At 43.0% G+C, this 18,461-nt stretch overlaps 1 protein-coding gene across 5 annotated transcripts in view; it reads left to right on the forward strand.

Annotated features, from left to right (window-relative positions):
* The window catches only part of cdc42bpa.S (CDC42 binding protein kinase alpha S homeolog), a 124,707-nt gene that overhangs the window by 87,464 nt on the left and 18,782 nt on the right, over positions 1-18,461 (forward strand). For 4 of the 5 annotated variants that reach the window (XM_041564227.1, XM_041564230.1, XM_041564229.1 and 1 more), the window contains 14 exons: positions 2,103-2,236; positions 2,888-3,130; positions 3,476-3,586; positions 6,195-6,442; positions 7,515-7,620; positions 8,489-8,613; positions 11,340-11,445; positions 12,203-12,351; positions 13,035-13,126; positions 14,353-14,429; positions 16,043-16,081; positions 17,401-17,520; positions 17,702-17,776; positions 18,009-18,114. In XM_041564227.1, coding sequence (XP_041420161.1) covers positions 2,103-2,236; positions 2,888-3,130; positions 3,476-3,586; positions 6,195-6,442; positions 7,515-7,620; positions 8,489-8,613; positions 11,340-11,445; positions 12,203-12,351; positions 13,035-13,126; positions 14,353-14,429; positions 16,043-16,081; positions 17,401-17,520; positions 17,702-17,776; positions 18,009-18,114 — 1,731 coding nt within the window. The remainder of the gene's footprint in view (positions 1-2,102; positions 2,237-2,887; positions 3,131-3,475; positions 3,587-6,194; positions 6,443-7,514; positions 7,621-8,488; positions 8,614-11,339; positions 11,446-12,202; positions 12,352-13,034; positions 13,127-14,352; positions 14,430-16,042; positions 16,082-17,400; positions 17,521-17,701; positions 17,777-18,008; positions 18,115-18,461) is intronic. The other variant, XM_041564228.1, reaches the window with a different exon arrangement.

The following is an 18,461-nucleotide window of genomic DNA, read 5'->3' on the forward strand; positions in this document are numbered from 1 at the left end:
TGAGTAGTCCCTATAGAGGGGCCAGACTGGGAGTAGTCCCTGTAAAGGGGCCAGACTGGGAGTAGTCCCTGTAAAGGGGCCAGACTGGGAGTAGTCCCTGTAAAGGGGCCAGACTGGGTGTAGTCCCTATAGAGGGGCCAGACTGCGAGTAGTCCCTATAAAGGGGCCAGACTGTGAGTAGTCCCTATAGAGGGGCCAGACTATGAGTAGTCCCTATAGAGGGGCCAGACTGTGGGTAGTCCTTATAGAGGGGCCAGACTGTGAGTAGTCCTTATAGAGGGGCCAGACTGTGGGTAGTCCTTATAGAGGGGCCAGACTGTGAGTAGTCACTATAGAGGGGCCAGACTGTGAGTAGTCCCTATAGAGGGGCCAGACAGTGAGTAGTCCCTATAGAGGGGCCAGACAGTGAGTTGTCACTATAGAGGGGCCAGACTGACTCTCAGTCTCTCAGCCTGTAACACCAGGCCCTGTCCAAGCATATGGTTCTAATATAGTCACAGACATACTTTTGTTCCCTGTAACAGGGGAGAAAACTTTGAGGAATTCTGAGCAGTGCCAAGTATGCAAAGGATAACAGCAGAGAAAGCCTAGGCTCAGCAGAATGACATCCATGCGCTTGCTCTTTTCACTCCCTAAATACAAAGCTTGTGGTTCTGTTAGTTTCAGTGCAGGGGGGGAGTTGTTGCGATTACAAGTGCCCTATTACTATTCCTCTCCCCTGTGCTGCCAGAACAAGTGTGTAGGTGCAGTTGAGAAGAGAGAGGGAAAGTGATGTTCAGTAGTCGTCTTGTTACATTTGTCAGGGATTAGATATACTACAGGCAACTCTCCAGTAATGTTGAGTGTCCCTTGTCAAATCTTGCTCCGTAACAGTGCTAGAGATGCCAACAACTGCCCTGGCACAGAGCTTCATTTGAAAGGCTGCCATGAGCTTCTGGGAATTGTAGTTCAACAACAAACTTTGATTTAAAGGCACATTGCACTCACTAATCATTGGGATTGGCATATTCTCGGTAATGCACCATAATGGATTTCTTGTCCCACCTGACAATGGAGACTTTGACTTGATTTAAAACTAAATGTACTTTTCAGTGAGCATGCTGGGTAGGGCAGTGAGTCTTTAAATCAAGCAATGGGTGGAGCTAAAACATTGATGGCAGCTCTGGGGGAAGGAAGTAAATGAAGCAGTGGGTGGAGCTCGAACTCTGATGGAAGCTATCAGGACAGGAAAGGAGTGTAATCAAGTGGGTGGGACTAGAACACTGATGGCAGCTTAAATGGGAAGGACTTGGGTCCCTGTAACTCAGAAGATAGTGGAACTAGAACACATTGATGGCAGTTTACAGGAGGAGGGGTAAAAAGCCTGTAATTGAAGCAGTGGGCTGGGCTAGAAGACTCAAATGGAAGCTAACGGGGAGGGGCAGGGAGCATGTAACTGTAGCAGTGGGCTGTTCTAGAAGACTCAAATGGAAGCTAACGGGGAGGGGCAGGGAGCATGTAACTGTAGCAGTGGGCTGTTCTAGAAGACTCAAATGGAAGCTAACGGGAGGGGCAGGAAGCCTGTAACTAAAGCAGTGGGCTGGACTTAAAGACTCTAATGGAATCCTACAGGAGACAGGGCATGGAGTCTGTAACCAAAGCACTAAAAGCATCTCATGATTTTGAAGCAAGCAGGGACTATTCTTCCCTGATCTTCCCTAATATACACTACACTTTAATAAAACAAATATATTCTTTCTTTTTGTTATGTTGTATATTTAATGTTCATTTAAGCAGTTCCCTTCTCCTGCCAACAAACACATGGCTTTTCACATAACACTCACGGGCCATTGTGTTTAAGCAAATACACAGATTGTCTCACAAACACTAACATATTGCTTGGACAGCTTAAAACCCTGTGCTGCATGGAGATGGGAAATGCTGCCTTCAAATCAACTTGGTCATTGTTGGTTTTATAGAATGATACAGCCCCTGTTCTGTGGCCTGTCCAAATGTAAGTAAATTGATGTGACACTAGTGATGCATCCAATTAACATAAGGTTTAGTGATATACACAGATTGCACATGGGAGAGATTCATGAGATTTGCTGTATGTTCCATAGGTGCCAACCAACTCAACCAACAACTGGAGAAGTCGAGTTTAACACGGCTGGATATCGAGGAATTCTCCCGACAAATCAAAGTGTTTGAGAAACAAGTGAAAGTTCTGAAGCAAGAGAAGGAGGATCTGAACAAGGTAGGACTCCAGTGGGGCTAAATACACTCACTCACAGGTTCCAAAACTAGAATCTCCCCAGCAATGGGACTCAAAGAAGTGGATGAAGCCTGAGAATGAATTAGGAACTACAGCAGGGTGACCCCAATGTTTCTATATATATCTGTAACCTTGTTATGAGCTAAGGGGGACCAGCCTGAAGGTCAGTTAGGGGGAGATTTGGGGTGAGTGCTTATTTGTGCCCTGGGTACCCCTGGAACTAAAGCAGGGTGACTGTTACCCCAATGTTTCTATATATCTGTAACCTTGTTATGAGCTAAGGGGGCCCAGCCTGAAGGTCAGTTATGGGGAGATTTGGGGTGAGTGCTTATTTGTACCCTGGGTACCCCTGGAACTATAGCAGGATGACTGTTACCCCAATGTTTCTATATATCTGTAACCTTGTTATGAACTAAGGGGGCCCAGCCTGAAGGCCAGTTAGGGGGAGATTTGGGGTGAGTGCTTATCTGTGCCCTGGGTACCCCTGGAACTATAGCAGGGGGACTATTTTTTTTTCTGTGTAATGTTTTTTATGAGCTAACGAGAGATGTGACCATGTTAAAGAGATACTTGAACACCAAAAGTCTACTCTGATGCCCAGTGACATAACTGTGCTTGATGCTCTTGCATTAGGATTTGGTGGATTCCGGTGAGAAGATGAAGACCCAAACAAAAGAGCTGAAGGAGGCGCAGAGCCAAAGGAAACAGACCTTGCAGGAAATGGCAGAGCTTAATGAACGACTTACTGAACTGCGCTCCCAAAAGCAGAAATTTGTGAGGCAGCTCCGTGACAAGGAAGAGGAGATGGAGGCAATGACACAGAAGCTCGAAGGCTTGAGGCAAGATCTTCGCCGGGTGGAAAGAGCTAAAAAAGAGGTTTGTTGTGGCTGCTGTTTCCCTGTTCTGCTGTAAAAGTGTTTGCAGAATAGAAATAAACAATGTATTACATCAAATTCATCATTTTCATTTTTGTGCTTTCTGGTCCTATATACATGCATAAAATACATATCTCTCTTTGTTTCTCATACAATGTTTCAGGGGTTGGAATCACTGATGCAGAGAATTTAGTGCTTTCAATAGAAATTACAATACCAGTGAAAATGTGCAATAAATGTACATTGGAAAGTTGCTTAAATTTATATTTTCTTTCATTATGCAAAAAAAAAAAAAAACTTTTCGGGGGAGTTCCCCTTTAATGCAACAGGGTTTCTCATCTTTTAGTTTGAAGCCCAAGTAGAATCTGTTGCCTCCGAGGCCTCCAAGGACAGGAAACTGCGAGAGAAGAGCGAGCAATACAACAAGCAGCTGGAGAGCGAATTGGAGGGACTGAAAGTGAGTACAGAGTCTTGATTGGTGATCGGGAGAGGCGGCTTGTGTGTACTGGAATGGAGTGATAGCAGTAACAGACTTATTCAAACCAGTAATGGGTACACATGTCATCTTCTCAGTGTCCTCTATAGATACCTTAAAACCATCCCAGCTTAATTATTCCCTTATTCTAAGCACAATTCAGCAGGAACAGCCCCTAAGTTTGATCATAACCTGTATAGAGAGATCCCATAAAACTATGGCAGCATAGGTATTTCCCTGCACTAAGCACAATTGAGCAGGAGCAGCCCCCTAATTTTGCTTATAGTCTGTACAGAGAGATACCATAAAACTATGGGTGCATAGACATTCCCCTGTACTAAGCACAATTCAGCAGGAACGGCCCCATAAATTTGCTCATAGTCTGTACAGAGAGATACCATAAAACTATAGCAGCATAGGTATTCCCCTGTATTAAGCACAATTCAGCAGGAACAGCCCCTAAGTTTGAGCATATCCGGTACAGAGAGATACCATAAAACTATGGCAGTATAGGTATTCCCCTGTACTAAGCACAATTCAGCAGGAACAGTCTCCTAAGTTTTAGCATATCCGGTACAGAGAGATATCATAAAACTATGGCAGCATAGGTATTCCCCTGTACTAAGCACAATTCAGCAGGAACAGTCTCCTAAGTTTGAGCATATCCGGTACAGAGAGATATCATAAAACTATGGCAGCATAGGTATTCCCCTGTACTAAGCACAATTCAGCAGGAACAGTCTCCTAAGTTTGAGCATATCCGGTACAGAGAGATATCATAAAACTATGGCAGCATAGGTATTCCCCTGTACTAAGCACAATTCAGCAGGAAGTGCCCCTACGTTTGCTCATGGGTGGAAGGCAGCATGATAAGTCAGTGACGTTATAAAGAGGATACCACTTTATATGTGGTGGCATTCGATTGGTTTGCATTCATGAACATTAAGATTGTTACTATTTTATGTTTTGGTTTACATAAATGCATAAGTACAGTATGTGGGATCTGGGTGTTGTAGTTCAGCAGCAGATAGAGAAGCATCAGCTGTAGTTAATCGGTGCTGTAAGGCTGCACTGGGGCTTCTGAGAGGGAATAAACAAATGGGAGGTGAAGTCCAAGTAAAAGCAAAAAAATAGATTTAATTCAAAACACATGAAATGTAACCAAAAAACCAGCGAGAAGGAGAGAAGGCAGTAAAAGAAGGAATAATAAGCGGCGCCTTGCAGAGAGGAGAATCCTATTCCTGGAATCCCAGATGCCTCGTGCTCCTACCACCGAAACCTCTTTGCAGTAAAGTTTTACAGTATTTGCTTTTTACATACCAGGAAATCATAAAACATTGGGGTTTTTCAACAGCCGGCAGGGTCCAGGCAGGTAGTGTGTGCAGCTGTGTGTGTGTGAGGGGCCACTGGAACTCATTGGGATCTTTGGTGATTATTGCAATTTAGGGCCACACTAGTTAATCCCCTTACCCACATGGATTGTGTGGAGGGAGGGGCATATTCACGGGATTTTAACTCCATCTGTCATCGCTTAGCTGGGTTGTGTGACCATGCTTGGTCTCTGCAGGTGTTGGGGAGTGAGGTCTCTGGGGGTCGCATACATCTGAGACGGGAGAAGGGGCCCTAAATTGTCTTGTCATGCCGTTGCCTGGATGTGTCCTTTGTGCACACACTTTTCTAAGCTGTATGTGCAACTTGTGTGTAAATGTGTGTGTTAAAGGACATGTAAAGCCTACATTTTCGAACCATGTATATAAGTTGGACGTATCGTCCCCAGCCATACCACATCATTTGTTCTGCATATACCCCTCCATTTGCCAGCACCATCACATTTTCCTAAAACAAATGACAGCTTTCACCCGGCGGCCATTTTTACCTCTGACACATCATCAGTAGCATTGAGACATGTTTGTTGTAACTTTCATGAAATGCAGAATGCAGCTTTACACAGGCACAACATACTTAGATAAAAACTTCTGCTCAGGCTGAGCAGTGTAATGGTTCAGCTGAGCTCAGGAGAGGTGGTTAGGAGAAAAAAGTGAAAAAGTAGGATCAGACATTTAGAGCAGAGTTTCTATGGGAACCAGTAATGCTATTTCTTCATTGGCTGTTTGACAGGAAGGGTGTGTTTAGTAATCTGAGCTGAGAAGAACTGAGCATGCACATTAGCCAACAGCCAAAGCAAATTTGTGAGGGGGTTAGAGGAGGAGAAGGATTTCTAAGTGATTTAGGGGATGCTGCAGCCTTACTGTTAACCTTTTAACAACCAGAGCAGCAGTTATCTAAAGATTTAAAAGAGACTGTTTATTGATAAAATTTTTGTGAGAGGGTTACATTTCCTTTAGGTGTGAGTATAATTGTGTGTATGTGAATGTCAGTTCGATGAGGAGAGAGTCTGGCTGACTGGGAAATACCATTGGCTGAGGACCATATTGGGACAGTTGCTGTAATCGTACTTTTTTTTTTCATGTATTTACATCCGTATTGGGGTGGGGGGGGGGTTGTTTGTGGGCACAGTGCCTTCTACGAGCCAGAGGTGGCTAGTGAATCCATGGCCAACTTTTGTATTCCATGATTTTGTATCCTCCAGCTGAAACATGTCGGCCGCTCTCCAGGGGTCAGCAATTCCGAGCACCAGCAGGAGATCGCCAAGCTGAAGACGGATCTGGAAAAGAAAAACGTCTTCTATGAAGAGGAGTTTGCCAAGAGGGAAGCGCTGCACTCCAGTGAAATCAAGAACCTGAAGAAGGAGCTGCGGGACGCAGAGAGCCAACAACTGAACCTCAACAAAGAGATCTTGGTTCTGAAAGACAAGCTGGACAAGACTCGCAGGGAAAGGTAAAGCCCGGACTGCGCTACCTGCTGCCTTTGGTTAATTTTGCCGTTTAGATTAAAGGACCAATAACATCAAATTTTCTTTTTTTTAAATTCGTTAGTATACAACGGAAAAAAAAACCACAAAGACAAATTAAACGTTGAAAAGTATTTATTAAGAAATAACTTACTGAAACGCCGCTTCAGAAAAGGCGACAGGGCGACCATCCATCATACGGCGCTCGATTTCTCCTCCTTGGCTATCTCCTATAAGGAAGGCAGGGAGGAGAAATCAAGCGCCGCACAATGGATTGCCGGATCGCCTTTTCTGAAGAGGAACGCAAGCAGAGTTTCAGTAAGTTATTTCTTATTAAATAGCGATTTCAACGTTTAATTTGTGTTTTTTTTTCATTGTATACTAACGAATTTTCTTTAAAAAAAATTGATCTTACTGGTCCTTTAACTTTCTCTTTGAAGTGGTTTCTGAAATATTAACAGTTTTAGACTGCTAGTACTAAGCTTTAAGCACCGTTTGAAGGGCAGAGTGTTTCTGTTCACTTTCTTTATAGTCCTTTAACCCTAGAGTTGCTGACTTTCAAAGGAACTTAAAGGAGAACTAAACCCTAAAACTGATTAGGGCTAAAAATGCCATGTTTTATATACTGAACTTATTGCACCAGCCTAAATTTTCAGTTTCTAAACAGCAGCAATGATCCAGGACTTCAAACTCATAGTCTGTACAGAGAGATCCCATAAAACTATGGCAGTATAGGTATTCCCCTGTACTAAGCACAATTCAGCAGGAACAGCCCCTAAGTTTGCTCATAGTCTGTACAGAGAGATCCCATAAAACTGTTTGAATATTTCAAAGTGCTCAGTAGCTGTTAATAACTTGATGAGGATGAATGGAATTAGAATAAGTAAATATGTAACAGGACCTTCCCTGCCCTGTGGGAACAACATGTGACTGCAGTTCATTGAGACATACAGTAAATGAGTAGGTTCCCGGCACTTATGTACATTTCATTATGTTCTATTCTGCATGTATTTTGTTTCCCGTCCCTTTAACCTAAATGTTGCATTTTTATCTTTGCAGCCAGAGTGAAAGGGAGGAGTTTGAAGCTGAAATGAAGCAGAAATTTGACCGTGAGCGGCTCCTGTTAATGGAGGAAAACAAAAAGCTTTCCAATGAGCTGGACAAGGTACATTTCCATTCTGTGTGTGTGTGTGTGTGTGTGTGTGAGTGACAGATGTGTTTTTTATTTAGAATTCACTGTCCAATCTGTGGTCAACATATATTAGCCTCAGCTGTCATTGGGTGCTGGGGATTTTTTTATAACAAGATCTGCAGATTTGGGAACACTGAGACTGTAGGGAAGAACACCAATCCCCCCCTTTTCTTTTAAACTTGAATTACCCAAATAAAGAACTCGGAGGCTAACTTGTGGATGAAAGTCGGACACAGCTTTTATTAAACATGTTTTATATAAAGATCCTTGCACCTTTATAAACACATATTTGTTAAACCGACTTAACCCTTTATTCAACTCGAGAAAACACCAATGCCGGCCATTGCAAGAGCAATGGGCATGTGATAACCATTCTTTTTTAATAAAGTGGTAAGGCAAGGATCAAAACTTTTTTCGCTGTGACAATTTCTTAGCAGAATAGTAAAATTGAAACAGACATCAACAAAGTAAAAGAACTGCTTAGCATGTCTAAATGAAAAACAAAGGGGGTGGGTGGGATGCTGCTGCTGAATGAACGCCCCTAATCTTACCCAGAAAACGCTCGTTGCATAGGGGAGGGAGGCAGGCAAAAGAGAATGCGCACTTGCGCGCAGCACTAATATAAGAGGACGGCGCCAATCGATGACGTCATCGCAGCGACGCGCAGGGGGGGCAGGTAAGCGCTCCCTCTCTCTCCCTCACAGTCACGGCGCGCCTCGCTAGGCGCTGCGCCGCATTAGATATGAAATGTTGCTCTCTCCATTTGATCTATACCTGCTGGACCAGATCAGGTTATTTTAAGTGTCTTTTTGTCTCTGACATGTTCTTATTACCCCTCCAGCTTAGCACCATGTTTGAAAAAATGAGCATCAATAACCGGCATCTGGAGGAAGAGATGAGAGACCTGGCTGACAAGAAAGAGTCAGTGGCGCAGTGGGAGGCCCAGATCACTGAAATCATTCAATGGTTAGTACTGCTGTGGCTATTATTGCTTTGTATCACATGCTCAGTGCTAGAAGGAAAGTATAACACTCTCAGTTGTGATTGAAATTTGTGCCCCTGCTCTTTCTGTTTTTTCATGGTCTCCTTCTGTACAGACTATGAGCAAACTTAGGGGACTGTTCCTGCTGGATTGTGCTTAGTACAGGGGAATACCTATACTGCCATAGTTTTATGGTATCTCTCTGTACAGGCTATGAGCAAACTTAGGGGGCTGTTCCTGCTGAATTGTGCTTAGTACAGGGGAATACCTATACTGACATAGTTTTATGGGATCTCTCTGTACAGGCTATGAGCAAACTTAGGGACTGTTCCTGCTGAATTGTGCTTAGTACAGGGGAATACCTATGCTGCCATGGGATCTCTCTACAGACTATGAGCAAACTTAGGGGGCTGTTCCTGCTGAATTGTGCTTAGTACAGGGGAATACCTATACTGCCATAGTTTTATGGGATCTCTCTGTACAGACTATGAGCAAACTTAGGGGGCTGTTCCTGCTGAATTGTGCTTAGTACAGGGGAATACCAATGCTGCCATAGTTTTATGGTATCTCTCTGTACAGGCTACGAGCAAGCTTAGGGGGCTGTTCCTGCTGAATTGTGCTTAGTACAGGGGAATACCTATGCTGCCATACCCATTGATTTGCATTTAGTTGGAAAATGCCAGCCCTCAATATGTGCTGCCATCGTAGACTCCATGTGGGCAGGGTGCAGGGGTTCCGTAAAGCAATATTTAGCAGGTCAAATCACTGCACCTTGTTAACGAGCCTTACTGAATCTGCAGGGATGACAGATGCAAATTAATCCTGTGGCCGAGAGAGAGAGACTGATATTGTCTTTTTATGGGAACGTCTCCTCACATCGAGATTCCCATCAATCTCCATATTTGGGCAAAGCTTCTTGAAGGTTTCCCCAGTCTCTTGTACATGGACATTGAGGGATCATAGCCGTGGCCCTCTGGATGTCTGCCAAGCTCTGCTACATGGCTCATGCTGTTAACTCTATCATGGCCATGTGGCAGTTGCACCCGGCTATACACAGAGTTGTGCTGCAGGGGTTACAGTGTTCACATGGATCAAGTGCAGACAGTGGGATCAAGCGGATGTGCTCTTGTCTCCCAGTGATCTCATCCTTTCACAAGTAAACAAGGAGCGGAGAGAATTCATATTTTTTCCCAGTTTGGGAACATTGGATTAACCCCTTCTGGCTCCTATAAGCCTGTAATATACTTGGGGGAGTTTCAGAAGCAGCTAGTGATCCCCAACCAGTGGCTCATGAGCCTCATGTTGCTCCCAGTGGCCTCAAAGCAGGTGCTTATCTTTGAATTCCAGACTTGGAGGCAAGTTTTGGTTGTATAAAAAATCATGTTTCTTGTAAGCTGCCACTTCACATACTCCACAATGGCCTCAAATGGCCAGTCACATCACTTATTTGGCACTCCCAGGAAGAGTGGAGTAACAAGATGTTACTGGGCCCCACAGCAAATTAATTTTAGGACCCCAACATATCCATAGATTGTACTGTTCAACCAATGTTAGTTGTAATTGCTCATTATTTAATGTGGCCCCCTATACTTCCAGGTCCATTTGGGTTGGTGGTGGGGGAAGGAAGGCCATAAGGACAATCCAAGAATGCAAACTGGCCTTTGATTTGGTGTGTTTCATGGAAAAGTTGCCAATGGACAGAGGGATGAACTCTGCGGGCTGGAGGGTGTATGGGTGGGTTTGTGGGATTTTTGGTTATTTTTGTTTTGTTGTATGATTTGTGAACCGTTTATGAATTGATTGAATGATTGAATTGAATTGATTATTTAATGTAAAGTGATCTTTTAAATAAAAAAATTCCTATACTTCCTGGTCCCACCTGCAGCCGCAGGATCTGCTTCCTCTGTAGTTACACCCTGCCCAGCAACATTATTCATTCTTGTGTTGCTCCCGAACTCCTTTATGTGTGAATGTTGCTCTCGGGTAAAAAAAAAATTTGGGGACCCCTCTCACCAATTCAGCACTCATTAATGCAATATTTAAAAAAAAGTCTATTACAGCAGAATGCAGATAAGCAAATCGCAACTGCCGTGCATACAGATAGGCCATAGCTTTTAAAGGAACAGTAACACCAAAAAAAATTAAAGTATTTAAAAGTAATGAAAATATAATGTGTTGTTGTGCTGCACTGGTGAACCTGGTTTGTTTGCTTCAGATACTCTCTACTGCATGGGGGCAGCCATTCAAAGCTGAAAAGAGAAAAAAGATAACAGATAAGCTCTGTAGTATACAATGGGATTCCTCAGAACTTATCTGTTATCCATTGTGTACCCTGTGCTTGAATGGCTGCCCTCATGGCTACACAGCAGCTTGTTTATATAAACTATAGTAGTACTTATCTGTTATCTACTGTGTATCCTGTGCTTGAATGGCTGCCCCCATGGCTACACAGCAGCTTGTTTATATAAACTATAATAGTGTTTCTGAAGCAAACACACCAGTTTTACCGGTGCAGAATAACAATACATTATATTCTCATTCCTTTAAAACACTTTAATTTTTTGGTTTTCCTATTCGTTTAGGTAAGATTTGTATGCCCCTGTTATGCAGTGCTGTCTGCAACATATGAAAGTAAAGAGGAATTTTCCTTTTTTCTGTGTTCCTTTGTGCTTCCCTTACTAGCATGCTGATATGTTTGTGTCATTGCCAGGGTGAGTGACGAGAAAGACGCACGGGGCTACCTACAAGCTTTGGCTTCCAAGATGACTGAAGAGTTGGATTCCCTGCGGAATTCTAGCCTGGGTGCCAAGTCTACTGTAAGATCCACAGACAACTTTATTTTTGTCTTTAATGCTACTTCTTCCCATCAGTCAGTGCAGATTGCCCATCATTTACTGTTCACTGATTCTGGTTGTTCACTATCTGCCTGTTCTATGTATTAAAGATACTTAGGGGGGGTTTAGTTTCTCAAGGGCACCCGCATGTTTAGAGCTTCAGCTGGGAGGCCAGTATGGGCCCAGTGATACCTTTTGTGGACCTCCACTTACCCTTTGGATGCCAAAATAACAGGGCAGGTGCATGGGCCAAAATGGCTGTCTTTTTAAATAAGTAAAAAATGAGAAGTTCTGTATATACACATCCCCTATTCTTTTCTGTTATCCCTGTCCCAGGCTTCCAGATAGAGAAGAGTTTATTGGGGTTGGTGTAATTCCATCCTTCTCCAACAAATTCTCTAAAGAAAAAGATAGGGATGCACCGAATCCACTATTTACGATTTGGCCGAACTCCCGAATCCTTCTTGAAAGATTCGGCCGAATACCGAACCGAATCCAAAATCACGTGATTTCCCTCCCCACTCCTAATTTGCATATGCAAATTAGAATTTGGTTCACCGAATCCTAATCCTGGTCGAAACCCGAACCTAATTCTGGTTTCGGTGCATCCCTAGAAAAAACAATGTGGAATTAAGTGTAAAATGAGTCCTTTCGGTGTCATCTGGTTTTGGGTCCAAGTCAATTACCAGTAGTTAATCCCCTAAATGCATTTCTGAGACACTGTTTGTGAAATATACAGGACATGCCGTGGAAAATGCGACGCTTTGCCAAACTGGACATGTCTGCCAGGCTGGAACTACAGTCAGCGCTGGATGCAGAAATCAGAGCCAAGCAGGTCATACAGGAGGAACTGAATAAAGTCAAGGCTGCAATTATCACCACTGAATGGTATGTATGTACATTGGGGAACCATTGCCTATGTTTAAGTGTCTGTGTAAAGGGGAAGTGCAAGTATTAGGGACAGGCCTGGATTTGTGGCAAGGCCACCTAGGGCGGCAAGATTTTAGGGGGGCAGCATGCTGCCCAACCACACCCACATTAGTTCAAAAACACTGGGGATGCGTAGGAGATACAATCTTCATGAAACTTTTCACAAATAAAGGGGAGAGGACAGGGGTGACGAACGGCAGTGGGCCTAGGGGCGCCAGCAATGTAAATCCGGCCCTGATTAGCGATGCACCGAATCCAGGATTCGGTTCGGGATCCGGCCAGGATTGGCCTTTTTCAGCGGGATTCAGCCGAATCATTCTGCCAGACCTAACCGAATCCGAAACCCTAGCAAGTATATTTTACTGTGTCTTTGGAATGGAATACAATGTCTGAAGAGCCAGTCAGAATCAGTTTAATGCCAGCCAGTGACAGACAGCTTGTCAGCCAGTAACACTAATAATGGCTAAAGATTCTATTTGCTAATGAGCTTCCCCTGTGAAAAATACTTGTCCTTGCAGCTCTGTTATGACCCTTCTTATTCGGCCGAATAAAGGAATCATTCCTGAAACATTGGATGCCTGCTTCAAATAGTCAATATACTTTTGGTTAATTTTGGGGAGGTTTTATTTACTGTTTTAAAGCAAACTGCAAGAGTCTGAGAAGAAAAATCAAGATCTGACAGCAGAAAACGAGAAACTGAAGTGGGAGACGGAAGAGCTGAGGTCAGAAAAAGGTATTTATCCCACAATGTAGGGAAATTCGTGATGGCACAGCAAGATATAGACAGGTGCCACATCATGATACCTAAGGTGCATATATATTTATATATATTTATGTGTATCTGCAGTGTCAGAGTATGGAGATGCTACATATGTGTTAAGGTGGCCATACACGGGCCAATAAAAGCTGCCGACAGACCGAGTCGGCAGTTTATTGGCCCGTGTATGGGGGCCCCCGACGGGCTTCCCCGATCAGATCTCGATCGGATGGGACTAAAAATCCCGTCGGATCGCGGCTGCATCTGTTCGTTGATGCGGTCCCGCGTTCCGACCGCCCGTTTGCGTTCGTTAGGATCCGATCGTGGGCCCTAGGGATAGTAAACCTTAAAAATAAGTGAATGTAAAATAGACGAGGGTGCTATTCTAAGCACTTATGCAATGTACATTCATTATTTATTTATTTTAGTTCCAAGATATTAAAAGATTCATGTACTGCTAACATCAGTGAATTTTGTTACAACACCGCCACCTGCTGGCCATTTTCTGACTACCAAGTAGTCAAGGAAGTTGTCAGGAGAAAGAAAGAGGCTGGTCTGATGTTTTTCTGGTTAGGAAAGATTTGAGAAAGCTTTCTAATGTTTTTCCCTAAGCAGAAGAACATCAGACCAGCTTCTTTCTTTCTCCTGACAACTTTATTGACTACTTGGTTGAATAAAGAAGGAGTGTATATTTGTCTTGGAGGCACAGTAAAGAATTGGTGCCTGTAACCTACAGTATGTGGTGGTACAAGGAAGGTGCTTATAACTTGGTGCCAGGCGTACGCCATCAGAATGGTAACTGCAACTTTTATGGAGGTAAACGGAAGAATTAAAGAAGGTGTGTGTGTATAATGCTTGGTGGTAAAAGGAAGGTGCATACGATTATTGGTTGAATTGTGTGCATTACAAAGAAGATATAAACATTTGCTGGTACAAATAGGGGGTGTGCATAGCTGGAAATGGTATCTAGACAGTTCATGTAACGCTCTGTATGGTACAGGACAGTGCGTATTTTCTTGGTGGTTAAAAGTGTATGTAGAAAGTGGCATATAACGTGGCACTATAGGGCTAATGACTGTTGCAGTGGTGTGTTACAAAGAAGGTGCATATAATCTTTTGGGCACAACATGTTAGATGATATGAGGTTATATATGCTTGGGTTAAAGTTAAGTAATACCTGTCATTTCTTTCTCTTATTTAAGGTGTCAAACACCAGGAGTCCCAGAATTCCTTCCTGGCTTTCCTGAATGCACCGACCTCTGTGCTTGACCATTTTGAAGTAAGTATATATATATATATATATATATATATATGTATCCAAATGTAATGTCATGGAATGTGCAGCTTGTGCTGTCTGTGCAAAGTTGCTTCTCTGTCTCCTGTAATAAGGGACCTGTATTTATGTGTTTATATTTGGCCACATTGGCATCTTTGTTTGGCTATGAATAAATGTGGGAGCACTTACCGGTCCGAGTTCACAAACACTGCGATCCCACACAGCCTAGTTCAACATAGAGCAATAAGAAAATGGAGCACCGAAGGAGCTGATTTTTCATCCGTTAAAAAATAGAAATTTATTAAAGAATCATTAAAAATGGTAAATGCATAGACAAGAACATAATGTAAATGATAAATACATTAATCCCTTCCCTCTCTATTTGAATGTTATATCATTTAATATAATATAGTTCATACAATGCTAAAACACAGAAAGATTAGGCACCTCCCAAACACTACAGGGCCCAACACATACCCATGTATAAATATCCACAGCCACAGCTTCTATAATGTTACATGAAGTTTTGTTTGGGCAGTTAATGTGCCTTTATCTGATGCTTCTGTTGCTACAGTGGAATCTCCTAGGGACTGGCCCTTGCAGATAAGCCCTGGGGATATAGCTGCTCATATCCTTAGTTTAGAGGGTTCAATCTCATTGGCTGCATAAGAACAATCTCATTTACAGCCTATTCCCCATCTGATCAGTCTGTGAAGCATGAGAATAACAGTTTAGACCAGAGACAAAGGATTTCCTCAGCAGTGAGGTAGTATTCTAGGAGTAACATTGTATAGCATAGAGGAGTGTGTGAAGGTTCTCTGAGCCGTGTGCTGGCCTTTTACATGTTTGCTTGCATTCACAAGACTGCTGATTGGTTGATGTGGTCTAATGGACATTATTGCAGCACATCTGTAGGTTGCAGGAGCAGAGAATTGTAAGTGGTTTCCCCGAAAAAGCCTGGAAAAATGGATCCACCAGCTAAAAGTGGAAGTTCAACTTCACAGTTTTCTGTTAGTAGGCGGCAGATAGGTGTATCTAAGCAACCCAGCAATTGATCTTCATTTATAGGTTTTTAAGTATTGTTCCATCTTTTATGGCCTCCCAGAATTGAAACTTTTAATGTCATAAACCAGAGAGAGCTGAGTGGTATCATTTTTAGCCTGGATTATCCATCTTTCAGTTCCCTCTCCTAGTTGTCCTTCCATACGTTAGCATCCCCCCCAAAATCTGGGGAATGGAGGCCATAGCTCTGCCCAAACACCTGTCTTTCCATCATAGGTCATGCCCACATTCAGGTACCGTAAGTCCCTTTCTTTTTAATGTTTACAAATCAGAACTGTCCTTTCTCAAAAGACACGGTGGGGACAATGCAATGCAAGTCCATGCAAGTAGGTTCTGCATTCCCACGCAATATCCAACCATTGGTTGAAGTAGTAATATAAAGTCAAGATGTTGCATAACTACAGCTCCAGTAAAGCTGCTGATGTGAATAGTAGATCTGCAATTCAGGCTGTTTCACTACCTGTACCTGTTACCCAGAGTGCCACCATTTTGCTATGTGCTTCCTGCGCTATATATTACAGAGCCTGTAACCTGTTTTCCTCTCTTTGTTGAAGCGATCTCCGTCCAGCAATGCCTCCAGCAAAGGCAGACGTGTAAGAGGCTGTCTTGCTTTGTGTGCACCCCCTTTTCTGCCTGTGGTTTAATTGTCTTTGTTCTATGTGGCTCATTTCAAGCTTCGTTTGGCTAGTCTAACCGCTTTGCATGTTGTGTGGCTACTTCTTTCTTTTGCAAACTCTGGTGGTGAAGGGATTACGGCCTTAACCCAATAATACTAATTTTGTGTTTATCTAACGTATTGCCAATCACAACCCATAGGCAGTGGAAAGCCTAACTAAGCCTAATTAGAAATAAATATGGTCAGCCATACACAATATCTGACGGATTGGCTTGACCGATGCAATACTAGGGGCCATACATGGTGTGGCTATGTTTGTGTCTTGCTGCTGCTCCTCTTTGGTTTTCGCAGATGCATGATACAAACTTGCCTTACAGATGAACCGACTAATATGTATCATGGATATTGTTGGGATCTGGGTCACTATACACTGTCCTAAATGCACATATGGCAGCAACTCTCACACTTCTGAAGTGTCGGCAGTAGAGAAAGCTGCAGTTTTCAAAACAGTTTTCCAAGGAACAGGACAGCAGACTGTATAAACCAATTCACTGACTTGGAACACATTCTTAGAGCTACAAGATACCTCCCCCTCCCATGCCATTTACACTTTGCTTGTCCACGTTTGGCCATAGTATAGATCAGGGGTCCCCAAACTTTTTTTTACCCGTGAGCCACATTCAAATGTAAAAAGAGTTGGTGAGCAACACTAGCATTAAAGTCCCTTGGGTGCCAAATAAGGGCTGTGATTGGATATTTGGCAGCCCTTATGTGGACTGCAGTCTACAGAAGGCTCTACTTGGCACTATACTTCATTTGTATGCAATCAAAACTTGCTTCCAAGCCTGGAATGCAAAAATAATTACCTGCTTTTGAGGCCATTGGGAGCAACATCCAAGGGGTTGGAGAGCAACATGTTTCTCACGAGCTACTGGTTGGGGATCACTGGTATAGATCATTGTTCTCAGTAGAAGCACCAAGGAACAAGGTTTCCATCAGGCTGTGATTCCTTGCCCTCTCTTGGTTCCAGTCATGTCCCTGTAGTTTGGCATCAGCAAGCTTTAACCCACTTGTACATTCATTCCTTTCATGATAACTTTCCATTTGCCATTCATTTTGGGCAACAGGTTATCATTGGGTTTTCCAACCTCATTTGCCCCTTTATTGATTTCAAAGATTCCAGGTTGCATCATTTGCGGTACTTTCATTTATCTTTTTTATTTCGTTGCCCACATCCTTCATGGCGAATGGTTTGATCTTTTGCAGTTTGGGTAATAGCAAGCTTGTTTCTTTCAGATGGACTCTGTGGATAACTTCACCCTTTCCAACACGCCATCACGCGACGAGGATGTCAAATCCCAAGCCCCTTCCCACTCCAGATCTCCCTCTACCATGAGCGACATCGAGCCTGCAGAGGTACCTGCCCCTCTCAATGCTCCCACACTTGTTATTGGCACAGATTCACATATAGGAAACCTATACACCATACTTACTTTAGGGAAGAACTGTAAAGCAACATATTTGATAGAATGTTGCAGCATGCTTTATTTTATTGTTCCTAGTATTTAATTGGTTGCTGCACCCTGTAATTTAATAGGAAACAGATCATCGGTCAGTTCAGACACCAACTAAGAGGGCCTCCTACCTGAACTCTGGATCGTCTGCCCCTAAGGTAAAATATACATAGTGCATATTATAACTGGACTTGAAGAAGTGACTTTTTTTAATCATAATGATTATGAAATTATATATTTCAGTGCTTGATATCTCTGTAATTAACACTGTACAAGACGCTGAAGCACAAGCTGACTGCACAAATACCTGTATATGAATATATTGGTGTTTGGATAATTGCCCAAATTACTAGGTTTGATTATTCATTCACGTGTCATTTTGCCTTGTAGCCAAAAGCCCATCAGTTTGTAGTGAAGACTTTCAACGGGCCTACAAAATGCAGCCAGTGCACGTCGCTGATGGTTGGGCTGATACGTCAGGGCTGTACCTGTGAAGGTGAGTTTATAGTAGAATGGCTGAAAGAACCATCACCATCTTGCTTGCCTATGTACAGACAAAGCTCTTGGGTTCCCAGTGGTCCAGCAAGGGGAGCAGGGACTGGGCTGACATAAAGGATTTGATTTTTCTCATTATTTAGTTGATATTTATGGGCCTAGGGATGCACACTATAAAGCTAAGCTAAGAGGAACTCCTTTAATTGCCAAGGCACAATTAATTTGATTTGAACTGCCAATAGCAATCAGTGAAGTGGGAAAATTCCATTCTCCTGTCTGACTATAGGAAATAGCTGCTTGGGAACTGGAAGTGAAAAAGAACAACCCCTCTGGACTACTTACTCTGGG

The sequence above is a fragment of the Xenopus laevis genome, chromosome 5S (assembly GCF_017654675.1).
Source record: "Xenopus laevis strain J_2021 chromosome 5S, Xenopus_laevis_v10.1, whole genome shotgun sequence".
Classification (NCBI taxonomy): domain Eukaryota; kingdom Metazoa; phylum Chordata; class Amphibia; order Anura; family Pipidae; genus Xenopus; species Xenopus laevis.